Raw genomic sequence first — 21,127 nt, 5'->3', positions numbered from 1 at the left:
GTGGGTTAAGGCCTTTTGCTGCCATAAGGTTAAGGGGAAGGAACTTCTCTTCACACAGCAGGAATTTGTCATAGAAAAGCAAGTCCCAAAAACATGATTTTGGTATTTAAAACATTTGTCAATACATAACAATAAGAAGCCAGCCAATCTAAAAATATATCCTACATGTAAACCTCATGGGGAAGTACCTAAAATTCACAGTCCACCTGTAAACATTGGATTAGTGGATCTTTCTAAACTGTAACAAGGAATTTAAAAAGCATTACACTCCAACACCACTTCCCCCCCAGTGAGACACAAAGGCACAAAAACCTTAGGGAAGAAGCCACTAACTAGAGGGGGTGGAGGTGGAAAGGGAGGGAGGGGAAGTTGCTGATCATTATTTTTTAAGCTATACTTGCTCCCTCCCCTACTTAAATTTAAAAAAAAAAAGAAAGAGTTGTTAGTTGCTGATGTCATCAAAGTGCTAACATTAATCACTCACAGCATCACTGGTCCACACACAAGAGTATATAACAGGGATGCTCAGGCAGCATACTGTCAAGGGGAGGAAAGCAAGAGAGTGGGGAAAAGACACTATTTTCTTCTCCTGTGTGGTCTTTGAAAAGCAAGGCAACAGCATCTTTAGACAAGATGTGCTCTTGCAGGAATTTAAGTGGAACAGACAAAGAAATCATGCCACCAGCAGCATCAGAGAAAAAAACTGAAATCACCAAGCAATGAGAATTCAGTCCAGAGATTCTGAGGAGAAGAAAAAGCAAACTGGCAAACAGAGATCAGTCAGGAAATAATTCATGTAGAAAGGGATACAAAAAATTTGGTGTTTGCAACATTTCACAGCAGCATCACCATAAAGCAATTCTGTTCTGGAATTTCCATCAGGGAGCGACGGTAAGTACTGACTTTATGATCCATAAAACATCAGATGGCTTCTCCAAACATTAACATGTCAGTAATTGTGTGTTTTCTAATAACTGATGGTTTGTAACAATAGAAATGTATTATTGTTATTTAATTACAGTTCATTCTACTTACAAAATGCTAGGAGGATTAAACTGTTGAAATTAATCATTCCTAGGCTGTGTTAAAAAGTGTTCTAAAAAAAATAGATTATAATTTTAAGTAATAGGGATCTACCAGTTAAAGAGAAGGTAACTGAGGAAGTATAACTCTGATCTCACTAATGCACCCTATTATAATATCTGCAGTAGCTGGGTAGATGCCAAAATGTGTCTGTTTGGTAAGTTTATCTGATAGCAAACTCAGTTCCTTTATATTGTTGCTGTAGTAGAAAGGGTGCCTTTACCACAGAACTAGAAAAGCAGCATCTACTCAGATCAGTCATATTCATGGTTTTACACTGTCATGAAAATAAACATACATATTTTTCTTCCCACTTCCCAGTAAGTAGAATCCAAAACCCTTGAGCAACAATTTTCATACATAAACAGGCACAGAATTCTTGCTATTAATGTAATGTCACTATCTAAATCCCATTAAAAATATCCTATAAAATATACATTTTCCAAGCCTCCTATCTAGAATAAAATACTTGTATTACAGAAAAAAATCAAAATATGTTATAAGCAAATCTCACAATATTTCTCCCTTAAAAGAATTTTTAATAATTAATTGTTATCTAGCAAGGAAATGTAACATTTTAAACTTGATCTTAAAAAAAATATATTCGATTTAATTTTCACAACAAAGTCATAAACAATGAAATACAGTGTTACTGTCATGGGCATTTATAGCCATTAAAAAAAAAAAAAAGAGAAACTATCAAAGTGGAAAAAAAACTTCCATGAGTGCCACTGGAAACTGACAATCAAACTAAGGGATCAGATTAAATTGCTGAGGTAAGCTCTTTTTCAAAAGTTACCATCATGACAGTAAAAGAATAAACCCCAAGCCAAACAAATGAAAATACCCACTGGTTGTTATTATAAATTTTTTAATAGATGTGTTTAGAGAAATTGCCGAAAAGAGATGTTTTCCTTTCACTATTCACAGTGGTTACATATACTGAGAATCTCAAAATACTGGCAGATTTTCTAATTTGAATTGAGGACGAGGAGGAGTATAAATTCAGGGCAGACAGACTATGGGATTACATAAAATTACTTAAAACAGCAGAGAGCATTAGTAATTTTTTTTAAAATCCCCACTATTTATCCAAAAGGTAGAACATAGTGAAAGCTGTATTTCACTAAGCTTAACAAAGCTTTTCCAAGAGGCTGACCAGCATCATGACTAAATATTGTGATACTGATACCACCAGTGTTCACAGCCACTGCTGCAGTGTAGCTGCAGTGGCTACAGATGTGCAACTTACCAGCAAAACAGAGAGTATCACATAATCATAGAACAGTCTGGCTTGGAAGGGACCTTAAAGATCACCTAGTTCAAACACCCCTGCCACAGGCAGGGACACCTTCCACAGCTTGTCTAGGCATCCCATTACAGTGCCTCACTGCTCTCACAGCAAAGAATTTCTTTGTAATATCTAATTTAAATATACCCTCTTTAAGCTTGAAGTCATTCCTGTTTGTCCTATCAATATCTGCCCACATAAAAAGCCCCCCCTCCAGCTGTATTGCTGTATCTAGATACCAGAAGGTGTTTTAAGATCCCCCTGGAGCCTTCTCTTCTCCTGGCTGAACAGCCCCAGGTCTCTCAGCCTGTCTTCATAGGGAAGGTGTTCCTATGTGAACTTGTGAATAAGAAACTAACATAAGATATCGGAGACAAAATAATACGTGGTCAGGTTTCCACATACTCTTTTGTTCTTCAACTGATTGTGACTGGCAAAAATAAAGACTTGTGGATGGTAGAGGCATTTATTCCTCAATATCCACTCCTGCCAACCCCTCTTCCCACTTAACCTAAGATGCAAGATACACAGACTAGAGAAAAAAACACCTGCTGCATTTTTTTACAATCACCTGTGGGAAAAAAATGTGAAAGGGAGTGATTTTCCAATTGTAAATTCTGCAAAAAATCACCATCTCTCAAGATATAACTGGTCACTTGTACAGGCAGCATCTCTGGTTAAATTTCTCTATCTTTACCCTTTCACTTGGAAGAGAAATACACATTTTAAAACACCCCAGACTTTATGAACTTTCATTCCCATTTTTACAGTGCAGTGCCAAAGATGAGAGCATACTTTCCTAACAAACTCCATTCCTACATTACAGAGCACTACGATTAAGATCCAAACAACATCCTCAGTGCTGCAGCTTCTCCAAAGAACATCTTCCCTTTCCACAAGGAGATCAGCATCAAGAGAGGAAAAAAAACTCCCAAGCAACATCCTGATGGGAATAACCATCCAAAACATCACAGGAAACACAGCAATGGTAATTTGGCCAAAAATGGCCAGTTGTGTCGACAGCTTTTACAGCATCATGTACCACCCTAACTGGAACAGCATGCTGTCCAGCTACTCCAGAAAGAGCTTTCAGAGGGAAGAGAGGGTGCCCACCACTCGTTCCTCCTTTGTTGTCGAAAACCTGACTCCCCTCACAACATACATCATGTGCGTGACCTGCCAGTCCGCAAACCCCTCCAGCGACCAGTGCAGAGTTTTTAACACACTGGAACGAGACCCGGCCTCGGCGAGCAACACCAAGAAAGAGCTGGCGCTGGGCATCTGGCTCACCAGCAGCGTCCTGCTCCTCACCATCGCCGCAGTCCTGCTCTACGGCTGCCTGCACCTGCTGTGCCGCAGGAGACATGAGCGCTCGCAAGAGCGCAACAGGACCTCCAAACAAGAGCATGAGGAGCCATGGACCAAAAGCGCGGCGCACGCCTCAGATGAGTTCAGCAGGCAGAGCCAGCACACACAGGATGCTGAGGAAAAGCATCCAGGTGGCATCCAACTGGCCACAATCATAGAGAATCCCTCAGTGTGCAATGAGCCCATCGTGCCATCTTCTAAAAGTCAGGAGCAAGTCCCAGTAATGGGACAGTGCTCTGCTATAAAATAGAAATGTTTTGTCCAGGAGAAGATTTTTGCTACATAAGGTACCCAGCTATTTCAAATGCATCACATGCACTTGTTGGTGCCTCACAACAGGGAGCTCCAACTGCTCGCTGCAGCACTCCTGGATGTACCTCTGATATCACACCCTTTCCAAAAGCCTGTATGCAAAGGTCCACACGCCCAAGAAGTGAGCACTTCAGACACCCTCCATTATTTAAAAATGAAGCATGTAGCAAGTAATTGGTTTATATTCTAAGGAGATTTTTTCATTGCTTTTCTTTAGCCTAAAACAGCAAACAAATATAAAAAGTAACCAAAAGTGACCAAAATAATTTTTGCTAACTAGCATGAATAAAACTGAGTAGGAGTTTTCAGATGGCAACCCAGACTGCTACACTATATGCAACTGGAACATACACACAGAGTGCACTGGTTTGCCAGTGTGAGTTTTACCCTGACAATTCCAGCTGCTTCCCAAAACACACACTACAAGCAGTACTATACTCAGACAACACAATTCACTGCCCATGGTGTTGTCCATCCCTCCCATCTGCACTGAGGTCAGTCTTAGAATGTAAGAATGTAATTAATTGTATCCTCTCATCTGTCTTATTTTCCCTCAGTCTAATACATGCAAGATAGTGACTTTGTAAGGACATGTCTAATTAAGGAAATACCCTGGGTTATTTCATTTTGCACTCTTCTGCTCCCACCACAAGCCACCTTCTGCTCCATGGGCCAGAGACTCCCTGCAGAGAAATGGAATTCAGAGATGCAGCTCCTGGCCCTTCCTTTTCTCCTTCCCTTTCAGTTTTAATGATAACATGTGTTAATCAGCTGCAAATTTCTTTCCAATTGCACAGTACATTCTGTGTAATGAAGGGGGGCAAAACAGTAAAAACATGCCAAAATGCATTTTATTTTTGTAACAAGAAAACCTGCTGATCATCTCACTCTGCCTTGAGCTTCATGGCAAAGTGCCAAGGTCCTTTGGACAGAAATTTGCTCACCCTCACAACGTGACAAGTGTTGTCTGATTTACATGTACAAGTCACCCTGTTTAAAACCTCTTAAGTGCATTTGTGTTCCATTAAAACTTAATAAATCTTAGTATTGCTGTATATTATGCCTAAAAAAACCAAAGGTGCACCGTGACTGCAGACACTTAATTGCTCTTGGTGGGAATGTATGTGTGAAGTCAGCTCTCTCTGACACAGCTCAGTTGTACCAGTGAAGGCTGGAGAGCTGCTGGCTGGGCAGCTGCCATCCCTCTCCACCGGCCCTGGCAGCTAAGGGGGGTTACAATTTTGGCAGGAGAGCTCCCCATGAATATTTCACAGCAGGTAGCGGATCTTTTCAGCTACTCTATTTTGACAACAATTCCCACGACTTGTGAAATGCATCGACTCTGAGTGCTAAGGAGAAGCTGGCATAAGTGTGATGAATCTTTCTTTACATTTTTTTTTTTGAGTAGGATAAGCATGACACACGGAACACTTGCTGAATGGGGGCGTGTATGACTTTCAGAAAACACTTCAAAAGGCATTTTTATTGTGTGATGTTAGCAATAACGTGTTCTCCACCTGCTGCAGAGCACTTCCTTCAGCTGACATGTTTTTCTTTGTCTTGCACGTCAGTCTCAAAACTGTGAGAATAACAGTTCACTGCTGTTTCAAATGACAGTGTTACAAGAAATAGGCACTGAAAAACCCTCATCGGAGCATGAAGCCAACACGACAGGATTAGTGCCATAAAGGGGTGCCTGGGTAGCGAGAACAGAGAAAATGTTTTGAAATTATCTTGTAATCAAATTAACACTAACACTTCTCTGATTAGGTTTTCATCAAGAAAAGATTATTTTAATATTAATGGGATGAAGCCAAGAGACACACAGTCAATCTCTGCTAACATTTTGGGCTCTTGGAAACCTGTTTACTTCCCTGCATGTCTGTTTCTTTATGTGGGTTTTAAGGCAGTCCAAAACATATATAGACATACATTTATATTAAATACACATGTACACACCACACCAAGAACAAGGAGCAGTTCTGCTTAAAGCAGTTTTGAGGCAATTCACCTACTGCATTTTGTTATTTATACACAAACACAAATAACCAAAAGACATGCCTATATGTGACTGAGAAGGCAAAGAGCTACCACGGTAGTGCCTCCCAAGGGATTTACCTTCTCTAAATATAAAACCATGCCACCCACAGAGTTTACTGTGCACTACTAAGATAAACATTTATATCATCTCACAAGCAATGGACCATCTTGCAGCTGCTGCAAATGAGCAATTCATGCAGAGTGTCATCTGTTTTCTGCTCTAGTTCTGAAAAACTCATGTCATCACATGCTCACAGAACTACATGATTCTTTGTTTCTTGCTGAGAAAGTTTTATTACAGATTATTTCAGGTTCATTCAGGCAGTTCTGTATTAGATTTGATTATTCACTACTCACTATTAACAATCATCAAGTATGGGGCAAACATTCCAAGTGATTACCAAACTGATAGCAAGTTGCAACATAGTGCAAACTGACTTTAATTTGTGCACCAACAATAGATAAAAACCATTATATTCACAGTGAGAAGTATCTTTCAAACATGTGTTTTTCACAAAATAAATGAGTTGGCATCTACAAAGTGCCCGAGACATAAAAACATGACAATATTTGGAAAATGTTGTCTAAGACAGAAAGAAAGCCTTTCAATTCTGGTCTATGCAACCTCTATAGAACCAAGTATTTCATGGAAAGTTAGTTCAATTCCCCAGAAAAGATTCTTTCTTATATGTATATTATAAAATATTTAATGCATTCACCCAATGTTGCCGAATTCCAACCTGCTAACATTAATATCATTAATCCTACACCTACTTTACCTGAGTAAAGGGATTTCAGTGATCGTGCTCAACCAAACTTTTAAAATAATCCAGCTCACATAAAAGGCTAAAGAGCTTTTGCAGGCTGGCTACTTCCCACCTTGACAGCTCCGCTTCCATATCAACCAGAAGAAGGAAGCTGTATGTGTGGGTTTTTGTTTTGCTAATTACATGAAGATACCACTCAGAAAACTTGAGGTGCTAAAGAGATGTTACTACAACTCTCTATGCTAAGTATCAAGACTCAGTAATATAGACCAGATGCTTTGATCCATTTAGAAATATCTGGGAATATGTGAATGCTTTGAGACACAAACAAAAAATTTCTTTAGTTACTCCTGTAGTAGTGCAGCCTCTATAATGTAAGAATTCCTATCTGTACTGGATATATAAAGTAGAAATGTTAAAAACTCCATTCAGATATCCTCAATTTCAAAATACATTTAATTCAAGAATAAAAATATGCTCCTGTTCAGATTTAAAACTAGAGAGAATCATGAGTATTTTCTAATATAGGCCTATCTAGTTATGAAATTTGCCCCAGAAAGGCAAGTAAGACCTACCCCCTTGATTGCTGCTGCTCATACACAAAAATAATCAAGAGTTCTGAAAATGTATAGCTCTCAGTGTGAAGACTGCTAAATTCATTTTGTTAATGCAACCTGACTGATAAAAAAAAAGGGTACGCCAGTTAATCTTCTGTCACTCACCCCACTGTATCATCACTTAGATAAATTAAGTTAGCAATCTCTATGAAATTCAGTCAGGTTTTTGTTCTATGCTGCATCTGGTCAGTTCCTAAAATAGTAAGGAACACAATAATTCTAATGTAAGAAAATTCCATTTTCCTATAATATACTGTTCCTTTTTGGAAAACAATTACATAAAACACTATTTACAGGAGCAGACAGTCAGCTGTTACATTCCACATTAAGACATGTAAATCCTTTTCTACCTCCTTTATATTTTAAAGGCATGAAAGTTTTACAAATGCAGCAGACATTTTAGCACTGAAATTCGTAACTGTTGAGATATCTCAAAACCTAGATTACTGGGTTGAAACTGCACCATACAACTATGCTATGATGTGCAGAAAATAAGAGTAAGACAAGGATTAATTATGTTCATGCTTAAGCAGGAGATAGATACTGAGAGCAGCCACCCATAAGACTTACAGCTCACTTGCATAAATTAGACGTATAATTGAGTACATATTTTAAACAATTTTAAATAATAATAAATATTTTTAAGCTTTTTTATTGTCCACCCTCTAACTTAATCCTTATATTTTCATTTATCTTTTCCATACTTCAGCTTGCCACCCTGATATTCAAGAAAACATTGCAAAATTTAGAGTGACACCTTGTTATATAGTCGCAAATTATTTGAAGAAAGCACTGCTGATTTTTACTGCTATTTGAAGTAGATCAATATTTCTGACTACATATTAAAAATGCAAATATATTTTAATGTACTATGTCTTTAACTATCATTAAGAAACAAGTAATAATTCTGAAGAATAAGAAAATAAATCTGCAGTGATAAGGGAGAACAAATCTATCACACATGAGCATAGCATTGGTCCTGTGAGTACAGGCTAACTTTCCTCACTTGGGTAGCCCACAGCTGCTCTCTTGTGCCAAGTACTCTTCCAGCCTGTAACCCACACAAGCTTCTTTCCAACCTCAGTACTGGGGATTGCCATAGGGACAGAGTATGTGACTGCACATCACGTACCCTTCTATTGAAAACTTGCACAAACCTTCCCAGCCCACCTAACTGCAAAGCAGGAAATATGATGCTAATACAGAAGATAAGATGGCCAAGACATCAAGGTCATCGCTACAAGTTTGCAGCTCTGGGGTTGTAGAGTCCAAAGAAACATTACATTAGAAAAAAAAAAAAATGAAATAGTTAAGTATCTGATAGTTTAAGATGGTCAGAATCTATAGTCCTTTTAAGTCAGATAACATCTGAAGCAGTTTTTCCTATCTATTCCCTTTTCTTCTGTGATCACAGTCTTCATCACTGGAACAAGGGAGAGCTGCACCCAAGACAGACTCTTGTTCTCACTTTACCAGATGAGTAATTAATGAGTAATTAATCTTTACTTTCAGTCTGCTCCACCACTGTAAGCAACTGAACAATGCAAGGTGATTGAGAGAAGAGTTTATTTTTAGCTTTGTCAGATAAGACTACCCATCAGACTAAGCAACTGCACTTTGGCTGAAACATATGGTGAGCTTCACAGCAAAATCTTAACAAAAGCTTATGTTCAATTTAAAATACACATAAAATGCATTTCAGTCCATTTCTAATAACTTTCATATACCATAGTTTCTATAGTTTAAAAAAATTCCTTTAAACATTAGCAAACCATACAGATAAAGGGAATTAAATCCAACCTTTGATCCATAGAGATACTGTGGCTGTGCATTAGGCTGCTTATCACGCTGAAACTCCTGAGAAAATGGCAGTACAGTCCGAACAAATCTATATAAAAAAATAAAAAGAAGAATTCATTATTTATACTTATGTGAGCAGGTGTGCACCTAATGCACCCTACCCTGCAGAAGACTGCTTTTGTCTGCATATACAATCAAAGCCAGATCATCAGCCTTTTAGCCCAAATAGAAACTGGGGAAGCACACAGCCTGAATTGCCCAAAAGCATGGACACAAATCATACTGCAGTTCAACAATTACTGTTCTTCCCAAGGTGTGCAGGATCCCAAAATATTCCTCACCACTAGCCCAGGCCAGCAAACAGAGAAGTAACTAACAAAGTAGCAATAGCCTCTCACAGGGCATAATGTGGTTGCAAAATTAAGTCCTTGAGAAAGAAGTATGCCTTCAAAGAGAAACATGGCATTTCTGTTTAATGTTTCAGAGCTTTTTTTCCCCCGAAATTCACATCAGGAGAAATATGTTAGATGTTACCTTTTTTTAAAAAGTCAGGAGGAAGATATAATCTTTGCAGCAAAATCAATGTTTCAAAAGTTTGATCATACTTCAGTGTGAGCATGTACCAACAAAAATCATGCTTAGTTTTACCTTTGTATACAGTTAAGAGGATGGCGAGAGAACTACAAAGTTATGGAGCACTGCCAAAGACAGGATCAGCCATCCCACTCACAACTGAGGGCACCAGAGTCTGAAGGACCACTCCCAGTTCTGTTGTGAACAAGCATCACAAATCTTCCCCCTTGTTCCCTGTGTAATGCACATTTGGCAGCACCTCAGTTTTAGTGCAGGAAGAGGTTAATCAATATCTACTACTATTCTGATTCTGCTTAACTTCACTAAACAGAGGAAAATTATTAGGGGATGTGTGTTTACAAGCTGGATGGCTACTTTATTTTTCACCTTGACTAAAAAGTATCTCTTGATATGAACAACAAAGAGGAAAAATAGCTATTTAAGAAGTGTACATTAAATGGTTGTATAGTATCAGGCTGGTCTGAGTTATAACTGAGCCAAACAAACATATCGAGAAAACTGTTTCAGGAAAGAAAACTTGCCTTACACAATAGTATCATAAAACTTGCCTTACACAATTATATCTTGATCTTTTTTGTTTAAAGTATTTACATTTCATCAGCACATAAAATGAATTATTCATTATTAATTCTTCCTAGAAAGAATAAAGACACTCTATTTTTAATATATCTGTCTTCTAGCTAAAACCAAAAACAGCCATGCTAATCAAAAATCGTTTCACCCAGAACAATATAAATTACACCATGTTGCTTAAAATTACTTCCACTGTGTTTTATTTCTGAATCATTCCTGTGAGAATCTATAACTTCAGAACAATATTTCCTGCACTCTCAAAGAGGTACAGATACCTGCTCATACTAAAATAGTTTAGCCACTCTTCCCAAAAATACTTGTACTTGCTTTAGTCCAGAAAGAGTTTGCATTTAGAGCTTTTGAGGAAAAATACATTATTTACATGCATTATTTTTAATACTATATATATTATTTAGATCTCCTTACACTTCTATTTCCCCAGTTTGCAAGTTTCTCCCATTCTCTCTCACTTACACAGAAACTGAAAACTCTCCTTTGAGAGAGATTACTTGAATCTCTATTCTGCAGATACTTCATTAATGGGTTTACCAGAGATGATGCAAATTTGATGGAATTCAAAGTAATCTGCAACATACGACAGTGCCAGAGATTACTCTAGTCCCCTTTTTTTTCTCTAAATCCCACTCCTTTTTAAACTGACGTCAATTTTCAAGCCCTAAGAGAATCTCTAAAATGAAATCATAAGAGATACCATGTCATTTGAGATAAGACTGGGTTTCAGTGTGCAGACATATTTGGCAAGAGCTGATTTGTTACTACTAAATTAAAATGCTCACACGGAAAGGAGCATTTCAACATGTAAGTGGGTGCATCCCATGACTCTGGAAGCTGTAACTATAATTCTTAGACTTACCAAAAAGTTATTGTGTGTATATATCTCAATTACAATGTAATTAGTGTCTGGGAGCAAACCAGTTAGTGCAAGTAAATGCTCAAGTAACTCTTGTGTGTTTCCTAGTGCTCCTCTGCATGCTTGGGGGTTTTTCCATCTCTAATGCTTCAGAGTAGTAGCAAAATAGTCTTAAATTTTTCTTAAAGACTTAAAGCAAACACACTTGCTTATACTGTCTTGGGTGAATGAGGCCAAGAGAGGAAGATAAAGAGTAAGGAAATACGGGCAAAATATAACAGTCACTTGTTAAGTTATGGAGAGGCAATGTCTAAGATTGAGGCTACAGCAGCCTAAATAGTGCATCATCCTAGAAGGAATATGACTAATCCCAACATATCATTCAGGTAAATATTAGAAATTTCTTCCCTAAAAATGAAGGGTTATATGAAAACCTTACAGTATCATCTACTGTTCTTCAAAGTTTTTCAATGTCCATATGTATTTTGTGTGTGCTTTCTTTCTGACATTCTGCTGGTTGGCTTCCCCCTGCTCCTCCTCCAAGAAAGAGGAACATCTCTTGAGCTCTTTGAATATCAAGCTAAAGCTAAGCAAACTTTTACTTTCCCCTGGATGCTGGTAGGTTACAGGTTTCAGCATATTCCAAGATAATCAGTTTTATTTTTAATCAGTGTTGATGATCTCACAGCAATTTATCCATTTTAATCAGAACAGGCTGTAAGCAGTTAAAGCAGATTAAGCAGATGAAAAGCCTTCTGCCTTACCAAAGCTTTGCAAGTGAATTGCTAGAGGACAACATGAGCCCCCAAATTAGGTGTTTTAGGGATCAAATAATTTAATATTAATTTTTCTGTGATACCTACCAGGAAGGGGTTCACAGTGAGCACTTCACTAATTTAAATGATTCTATGATTTTACTATAATCTATTTAAGGAGATAACTGAAAGAGACTGCTTTGGTCAATGAGCCTGCTGCCTTGCAGGCACCAGGTCAGACAAACCTCATTTATAAACTTTCTGAGCTTCATCTTAGAAGTAATAAGATATGACAAAAAGCATTCCTCTGCACCTCCCTGTGTAATTGGTATGAACACTTTTTGCTTCCAGCATTGTCAAATTAGTTTGTCCTGTCTAGCAGAACGAAGGGTAGCCCTACACCCCCTCTCAGTGAACACTAGATCTGACTCACCCTTCTCAAACACAGATGCCAAGATGGAGAGAACAGAGGAAACAGCAAGGGAGAGTACTGCATGAGAGAGAAACAGATCTGCCAACCCATTGCTGTCACTTTTCCTTTTGGCAGAAAGACTTTGGTTGGTTGCCTGTCATTTTAGGAGGGGAAAGGTAGTTGACTACAGTCACCCCTACTTTGCATGAGTCTATATCCCTGTACCATTTGGCTCTTGGTAGCAGAAACTAGAGGTTTTCACTGCTACTTTTCAGGGCTCCAGCACTATGTGCAAGGGCTGAAAATTTTTCTGAACAGTGACTGTCAGAGTATATGCAACACAAGAAGACACAGCTGTTCTCTCTGAAAACCAGTCTCAAAAGCAGTATGAGAGAGAGCAAGCTTGCAAAAGGAAATGGGAGAGGTTGTCAGGAAGAGAGAAAAATAAAAAGCTGGTCTTTTTGTTCCTTCTGTGACAAATCTGTACCCTTGGAAGAAACATGTCAAACTGCGTTTGGAAGAGTGCTATACACATGAATTTATACCAGAGAACACAGATTTGGGTAATGTGTTAAAAGGAGATGAAGCTACTAGTTTGACTACTGTCAAGAAAGCACAGAAAATCTTCAATTCAAATAAATATAAGGCTGTCTCACACTTGTTCCTCTGTTAGTCCTTAGTACAAAACAAGCTGTCAAGGAAGGAAAAGATCAGTTTAGAAACAATAAAGAAAATAAGGCAAAAAAGGGACACTACAGACAGTGGAAAAGGAACAAAGACTGTGTGTTTGAGTCATTTGAATCTAGATAACCTAACTTCACAAGGAAAAAGTTGAGAGGCAAGCCTAAGCATGACAAATATTTCTGGTGTGGAAAGATTTGGCTTGAGAAGACATGCCCCTGAGGGTCAACAGGAGAGAGGGCACTCGAAAAACAATCCCAGGCAGCACAGAAAAGACAACAAGTGAGAAACACTTGTTTATGGCCACTTTCAGTAAAAGAACTGGTGGACAATAGCTTGAGAGCATCTAAAAGAGATGCAGCACAAACTTCACGGCAGACTCCTCACTGGAGCACATAATGAATGCCAAAACCTCACACAGCTTTATAAAAGGGATAGGACAAACCAATGGGGAAAAATAAATACCCCTGTAAAGGGCCACAAATGTACTAACATCCCACCATTTTTGTTTTACAGAAACATCTAATTGCTGCTAGAGGCTGGCATGTCTCCTGGGAGAAATATCACCTCAAGCCTCCCTTGTTTTCATATTCAGCCCCTTCGTGGCTACTGACAGCATCAGGACACTGGACTAGAGACAACTTTAACCTCACCTGCAGTTCATATGCAGTGCACTATCCAAAGATTTGGTTTTTTTTCTTTCATGATGGTCAAAAGGTGGATTAAAAATACCCTTGGATTTCACTGCTAAGGCCCATCTGCAAAGGTACCCTCACTCATCTCTCCATTCCTTCTCCACAAACTGTTGTCCCTGAGTCTGTGCAGCTGGCCAGCATTAATGAGACTAAATTTTAGATAAATGGCAACTCCAATTATTAAATTGCTAAATCTTTTAATAGCAGTCTCACTGTTTAATCTCAGTACATTATCAGATATAAAAAAAATTTCCTAAGTCCCAAATAATTAAACATGCAATGTGCTTCAGCATGTCATGAAGAGCTTTAGCTTTTGAACTAAACCCGCAAGGTTTCTAAATAGTTGAGTGCTTCTACATATATATGAAATTACGTTCAAGCATCCTTGGGAAAAGAGCTTCACAAGGTACTGGAAACAAGTTAATCTGACCAAAACATTATCTTTAATAGAAGAACCCTTATATCAAGTTATCATATTAAAAGAAGACTAGCCACAGGTATGACACATTTTCTGGGAACTCTGCCTCCAGCCCCTCACACCACCAAGTAACCTCTCTGTTTTTCATCACGATTATTTCTCTTTCTTCCAGCCTTTAATTACTACTTTTCTTCCCCTGTTTACACGTAACCTTCATGCAAGACAAAACCTAGGAAGAGTCAAGCATTAAACCAGCAGCTCTTGCACAGCTCCTCACAGTGCACTCCTGTGTTTGCACTCAATAGCCTGTACACTTGAATGCAGAGAGAGTGCATCAATTTAAAGTTCACACTAACAGCAAGGCAGGAATGAACATGCTTAAGGACTATAAAAAGGCTAAAAACTTTCTGTTCTCTCTCTCACCAAAAATATCAAAGGGCATTGTATAGCATGTGCAACACATATATTAATTCTCTCCATACTGCTGCTTTTGACTGAAACCAAAGCACTTCTGTGATGAAATCAGACACATGGTACACATACTGCATAAGATCTGGCTCCCTTTAACATCTCTTAAATTAATTATCCTGAATTAATTACCCAGCAAGCTGAGCCTGACTCAATTCTTGTACAGATTTTAAAAACAGATAAGCCACAGTGCTACAGGATTCTGCTAATGTCCTTTGGCACCTCACACTCATTTCCCAAGCGCTGTGGTCTGCAGTGTGTCAGCCCTTGCAGCCAGGATGAACACAGACTAAACTGTACAGGAGCTACTGAATGCCTTTCAATAAAGCTGATGGGTGGAAGAGTAGTATTTCATCAAGATTTTTATATGATTCTTTATACAGCACACTATTTCAATACTGATCTCCAGATACATTAGCTGCATAGAAGCTCCCTTGGAACTAAATTCAACTTTCCCATGCAAACAGATTCCTGTAACAGAAGTTTCTTGGGTAAAACTTAACCACAAAAAAATACACTGTCGTTTTTTTTCTTTGCAGACAGAATCTTGGATCTAAAATACAACATAACCATCACAAAACATGTCAGACAAGGAAAGCTCTCCAAGGAGACAGTAAAACATGAGAACAGGCTTCCTCCTCTTCCTACAGTTCAATATTCACTATCACTTTACTGTTACTTTATGGGGCTTTAACCAAAACCTGAGTAAAGACTAAAAGTAACACAAATCCTAAAAACAGCACACGAGCAGGAAGCACAGATATGCAAAATCTTGAACACTGTGCTTCCCCCTCATTCAAACCTTAGATCCTACCTTCCTCTTTCTATTTCCATAAGTCACTCTCCTTAAAGGCTGCAATTGCAGTTTGCAGTGAATACTGAACTCTTCCTTTCTCCAGAAACAATCTTTTTCTTCACACTAGCACAGAATCAGGAATATAATTTTATTTCTGTCATCTCACCCTTGAGGATCCTGCTTGAAAATACCTTCCTGATATACACTTAGCAGTGTTTTGACACACTCTGTTTTTCAGCATATCATAACTACGTCAGAATTTGGATGCTGCAGTTCCATTTGCCTTCTATTGTGGACAAATAACAGGCTTTCATACATTTAACAGTACTTGGTAAAATGACTCATGCTGCTTCATTTCAAGTAAAGCCTTAGAAGTGGAAAACACTAAATGAATGGAGATGAACTTGTCAGCACTTGCTAAGAAGGAAGTTGCAAAAGGGTGGTAGAATAAATAAAAAGCTGTAAACAAAAAAGCTGCCTTGCTAACCTGTTAGTTGATCCATTGTAGCAGTAGTTTGGAAGGAAATCATAATTGAGTTCCCAAAAGACATGGAGAGTGATTCTGCCGTAAGGGGCTGAAACATTGTGGTTGGCTTCTCTGAACATGGCATCAAAGCTGTCCAAGGTCATATATCTACTCAGAAGCTTGTGAGTCATTTTGTTTATCTCTATCAAGCCATCCAGCTCCTACAAAAACAAGGGGAAAGAAAGAGAATGATGCATTTAATAAAGTGGAGAAACTGAACAAAGTACATAAATAAACTTGAGGAAAGAGAAGACTAGAAAGAAGTCAAAAGGAACAACTGACTCTCTCCCAGTCTCTTAACTTTAAAAATAAGGGATGGAAAGAATCAGTACTCTTGGGATTGTTTCTTAAACCTTCAGAAACTTTAAGGGTATTCAGATGCAGATAGGTCTCAAACACAGATTTGTACCAACACTTCCTCCACGGAACAAAACTTAAAACTCCAACATTTAAATAGAGTCAGACATAGGCCAGAAACACCTCTCTGCATTTCCTACTTTACAAGCAATCACAAAGTAACTTCTGCTCAGTAGAGTAACTGGTGAACTAACCATTGTAGTGGTAATGTTATTACTAACATCACATTTACCATAAATCCTTCTCATGGTCTACTTCAGTGAAGGAGGTAAAAAGATGGAATGAAAGACCAGATCAGACATTAACAAATGTTGTGAAAGTATTCACAAAATCACTAGCTTCAGGCTACATGACTATATATGTGTACTGCATTTCATAATGTTTCTCCTCTTGACAAGAAATTCCTAGTATCTGTTTTGGAAATTTCTTTAAAATAAAATAATTCCATATCTGACATCAGACACTGAAAACATCAAGCACAAAGAACACAACCTTTACTTGCAAAAAATCCAAGGACTGCTTTTAAAGATTATTGTGCAATGACCTACTGAAGAAACAACCAGTGGCTTCTTCTAGCAGTATATCAAACTACTACTATCTTCCCATGGACTGCTCTCTGATTTTAGTGCTCCATATTTCAAAGGAGTTTTAAACCTGTGAAGAAGTTAGTTCAAGGAAAAAAACCACTGTGATTATTATTACAGAAATAAGTTCAGTTTGAGGAGAAAATAATAGCTCAGTCCTGTAAATACTTTTATTTATTTTATTTATTGTAAAAAACAGCAGAAATTACAGATTACTTAATCTATTAGGATCAGTTTCTTGCTGATGAAACCAACCAGTTTTCAGCAGAAAATATCTTGCATAAATAAAAAAAAAAAAAACCAAAACAAAACAAAACAAAAAAAGGAGCATGGTAAAGGGACAACTCTTAGTTCTGTCACTTTCTTACTCAAAGAATGAGAACCTGTGACCTAAGGAACCATTGATGGTTTCTGTTCACTCAGCCACTAAGAGTGTACTGCACATAACAAAGAAAAACTACATTTCAATAATTCAAAGCTATAAAACCAAGCATTCAAAAGTCAAGAGGCTCTATGGTCTCAGTATTTGATTTTGCTTCAGTAAAGAATGAAATTAAACTAATATAGTTAACTGCATGACAAAGTGTCACTGATAAAAATCTTATTACAGAAAGAACTACAGTAAACTCTTTTGCACAACTTTTAATTTATTTTTTCATTCCAGCAGAACTGAATGTGCCTGATATTTTCTTTGCTGACTGCATATTTACTTGTCAAATTTATGCTGTCTTGAAATAAAATTTGGTTTTTAGCATTTTAATCAGGAAACTAACTCAAAAGGACACCTCAATATTGCACAGATGCTCTTCTTCCATAGGCTCTTTCCTTTACAAAAAAAATTATTTTTGTCATGCTACAAAACCAAGCTGCCTGAGTAAATCAACAAATTTTGATTCTACCAAGCACAAGGCTGTTTTTTTTTGATGTGCAATTTATTTATAAGCATGTGTAGAAATGGGCGCTTACAAAAATTTAAATCACAAGGTGATCGCTTTCCTTGTTTTCTCACAGCTCTGAGTACATGCCTTCGCTACACTTCACTCCCAAGGCCCTCAGCTGCGGTAGGTTTGGGGTAGTTCCATCCCAGCTGGTGCATCAGTGATCTGGCAAAACGGCAGCACAACACTCACCACAATGGAAGTCAAATCCTCGCTTTCGAATCGGCCGATGGCCAGCTCCATGGACCGGTACATGGCAGCCGAAATGCGCTGAGTGATCAGTCGGTTCAGGTCTATGGACCTGCCAAGGAGCTAAAGGGAAACATGCCATGAGGCTTTGAACTCACAGCCAGGTTACAAGACAAACTGTACAAGGACTATGAGACTCCCCAGATTAACAGACAGTCACTTTGTGAACTTGCATCCCAAACACACTGAAACAAAGCAAATGGGCAAAATTTATACATTCATGAGCAAATGCGGTACTCCAATTTGCATCCCAATTCTCACAAAAAAAAATTAAAAGTACACATTGCATCTACATTTAAGTACTTACATCAGCATTTTATGCTTCAATGACATTGTGCCAACAACATACTGAACACTGGTGAAAGATTACTAGGAAGACAATGCTACCACTCATAGCATTCCTATTTGGCTCATGTTTTCCTAACTGCAACAGACATTTGTTTTAAAATAGGATCTTGTAAGTTTTCCTTCTTAATTTACACCTTCATGTGACAGAAAAGCAGATCTCAAGTGTTCAGTTATGCTACTGAGATGACAGAACATGAAGCACAAAATGAGTTTTGTCTACATACATAAATCAACACCACTGGAAAGCTGCCAATCAACTCAGATACAAGATGGCAGGAGTTAACTCACTTGAACGTGTCTCTGTTTCAACAGTGTCTCGTAGCGGTTGGACTGCAGCAGCTGAATGGTTGCTCCCTGGTTCTTGCACTCTGAACGCAGCCGTTTATCCAGAAGCAGGCTATAAAGAAAGGCAGAAAATGCTTGAGGTATAGTAAACAGCAAAGCAGAGCAGAAAAGTGTGAAGAAAAGCTCTCATAGTGGAAGGAATAGCTACCTGCCAGCCATTGCCTTGTAGTATGCAAATATTTGGTCTGCCAGCTTGTAGACAAATTGGTCAAAACACAGGTTTACCTTGGGGAGAAAAATATTGTATGTTTAGAGATACTTAAAATTTAAAAACCAGCTTATCTAAGACCTCCCACTGTTGATCAAACATACTTAAAGAACTTAATAGATCCAATTTCCCAGTACAGAAATGTAGTTCAATTTTCACCATTGATGTGAGGGATTTTTGTACAGGTCTACAATTTTCAGCATTATTGTAAGGCATTTTTGCACAGGTCTACAGCTTTCCTCACAACATATCACCCAACCAGTTACTCATGTTCTGGCTGGTCTTCTCTGTTTTTCTGTTATCTCCGGCTGTTCTGAATCTCTTAAAAAGGCCTTTCCCATTAGCATAATTTTCACATTCAGGTACAGATGATTTTTCTCCAGTAAGTAAGGTTACTTTACCTCTGCCTCAATTTCATCATAGAGGAACTGCTTCTTAAATTTGGTAAGTGCATAATGAGCACTGTCATTATAAAGGTCCAAAGAATACAGAACATACCTGCAAGAAAAAGAATAAAACACGAGAGTTACATGTGTACAAAAGTCACGATTCTTTACGATGGTGCAGTCAAGATGATGTAAGCCAGTCAATATTGTAATCCACAAGCAGTTCACGAAAACAGGATATTTTCCTTTTTCAGTTTATATAAAAAGGATCACAATTTTTCCTTTAAGAAATTATTTGTTGGTTCAAGGAAAGGTAGATGTGTTTGAAGTCTAAAACTTGTTTTCTAGATGTAGCTGTTCATCAAAATGGAACTAGGCTTTAACCACTATACATTATGTTTGACATCTTTCAAGAATAAATAAGGAGAACAAGGAGCAAAATACGTGGCTGCTGGAATGATATGAAAGGTTTAGCATTTCAATTATTCACTTCAAAAAGAAAACTTAAGAGACTCTGAAAACGGGCAAATGCAAGACAAAACTTTTATCAAAGTTTAAAATACCTTCTCAATGACTACTTGTTAAAAGCAATTAAAAGAGCAACATTATAATAAGGAATGGCAATCATTAAGAATAATCATTCAGTGGAAGAGTACAAGTGGGTCTTACTCCATCATTGATGCCTCTTTTGTCTCCAAAATATGATCCGTCAAAATCCAAGGCATAGACATCTCAATGGGAAACTGGATTCTTCTGCCCATGGTCAGCTCCAAGAAGAATTCCCTGAACCACAGCTGGGACAGATCACAGCATTGCTGCAGGGTTTCTTTCAGAATGAATAAGAAACAATTACACTTCTCATACAAATACATCATGTACAATACAACTGTGATTCTGATGGTGCAATGCAAAACAAAAAAAGCAGGTGCAAGTCTCTAGAGCTGTACACAGGCTGTATAATCTAAAGCAAATTCAAAATGTAAAGCCCATGACTTTTTGTAAGAGTTTTGAACTCCTCACTGGCCCACAGTGTGGTGCCTTCTTATAGAAAAAAATGAGTGGAACTGGATGAGACTATCAGTTAAACATAAAAACTGTGTACATGAGTAAAAATGGATTTCTAGTTTAATTTCTCATCTGAGGGCTGAGAAAACCACACACTGAATTTGGGAAGCAGTAAGTGAAGGAGACAAAATTGCACTGGAACTACCAGTACCACCCCTCCCTATGGAGGATTGAATTGCTCCACATGTTCCTGCTGATTAGATGGGCAGGAAATGACCAACAGACACCTGAAGTAGGGATTAAAACAAGAAGTTTCTAAAGATGCCATCAAAGGCACAGAGGTGTGCTTCCCACCTCTCCAGAACACTTGGTACAATCCTGCCTTTCCTGGAGGCTCGTGAACTAAAACAAGAATGAACTTTTTACACTAAGACCTTCTGAAGACCTTTTGCAGCACTATGACTGGTATCAACAGGCTCCCCCTTCTCCAAGGGTAAAGGAGACCAGCAGCAAAACAAAAATGAAAGACAACACAGCATGGTGATGACAAGGACTAGGTACACTCAATGTCAGTAGGTGAATTCTTTAGGACAGCATGTTTCCGATTACAATTAACTGAATAGTAAGAGTAGTGAAATGA

The 21,127-nt window shown here is 38.1% G+C and overlaps 2 protein-coding genes across 5 annotated transcripts in view; one reads left to right on the top strand and one right to left on the bottom strand.

Annotated features, from left to right (window-relative positions):
* CYFIP1 (cytoplasmic FMR1 interacting protein 1) overlaps window positions 1-21,127 on the bottom strand; it is a 74,616-nt gene that overhangs the window by 18,711 nt on the left and 34,778 nt on the right. For all 4 annotated transcript variants that reach the window (XM_030277651.4, XM_030277669.4, XM_012569610.5 and 1 more), the window contains 7 exons: window positions 20,152-20,308; window positions 19,498-19,594; window positions 19,037-19,113; window positions 18,832-18,940; window positions 18,139-18,258; window positions 16,029-16,228; window positions 9,279-9,366 (listed from right to left, as the gene is read on the bottom strand). In XM_030277651.4, the coding sequence (XP_030133511.1) occupies window positions 9,279-9,366; window positions 16,029-16,228; window positions 18,139-18,258; window positions 18,832-18,940; window positions 19,037-19,113; window positions 19,498-19,594; window positions 20,152-20,308 (848 nt within the window). The remainder of the gene's footprint in view (window positions 1-9,278; window positions 9,367-16,028; window positions 16,229-18,138; window positions 18,259-18,831; window positions 18,941-19,036; window positions 19,114-19,497; window positions 19,595-20,151; window positions 20,309-21,127) is intronic.
* Window positions 546-5,109, top strand: FNTM1 (fibronectin type III and transmembrane containing protein 1). The gene is made up of 2 exons (XM_002197587.6): window positions 546-891; window positions 3,201-5,109. The coding sequence occupies exon 2, from the start codon at window positions 3,321-3,323 to the stop codon at window positions 3,990-3,992; it is 672 nt and encodes a 223-aa protein (XP_002197623.5). The 5' UTR covers window positions 546-891; window positions 3,201-3,320; the 3' UTR covers window positions 3,993-5,109.

Source organism: Taeniopygia guttata, chromosome 1, assembly GCF_048771995.1.
Source record: "Taeniopygia guttata chromosome 1, bTaeGut7.mat, whole genome shotgun sequence".
Taxonomy (NCBI): Eukaryota; Metazoa; Chordata; class Aves; order Passeriformes; family Estrildidae; genus Taeniopygia; species Taeniopygia guttata.
This window is presented reverse-complemented; position numbering and strand designations above follow the sequence as displayed.

What these genes read in the sequence shown, in the direction of transcription:
- FNTM1 (XM_002197587.6), top strand. Translation starts at nt 3,321, where the DNA reads ATGGGAATAACCATCCAAAACATCACAGGAAACACAGCAATGGTAATT.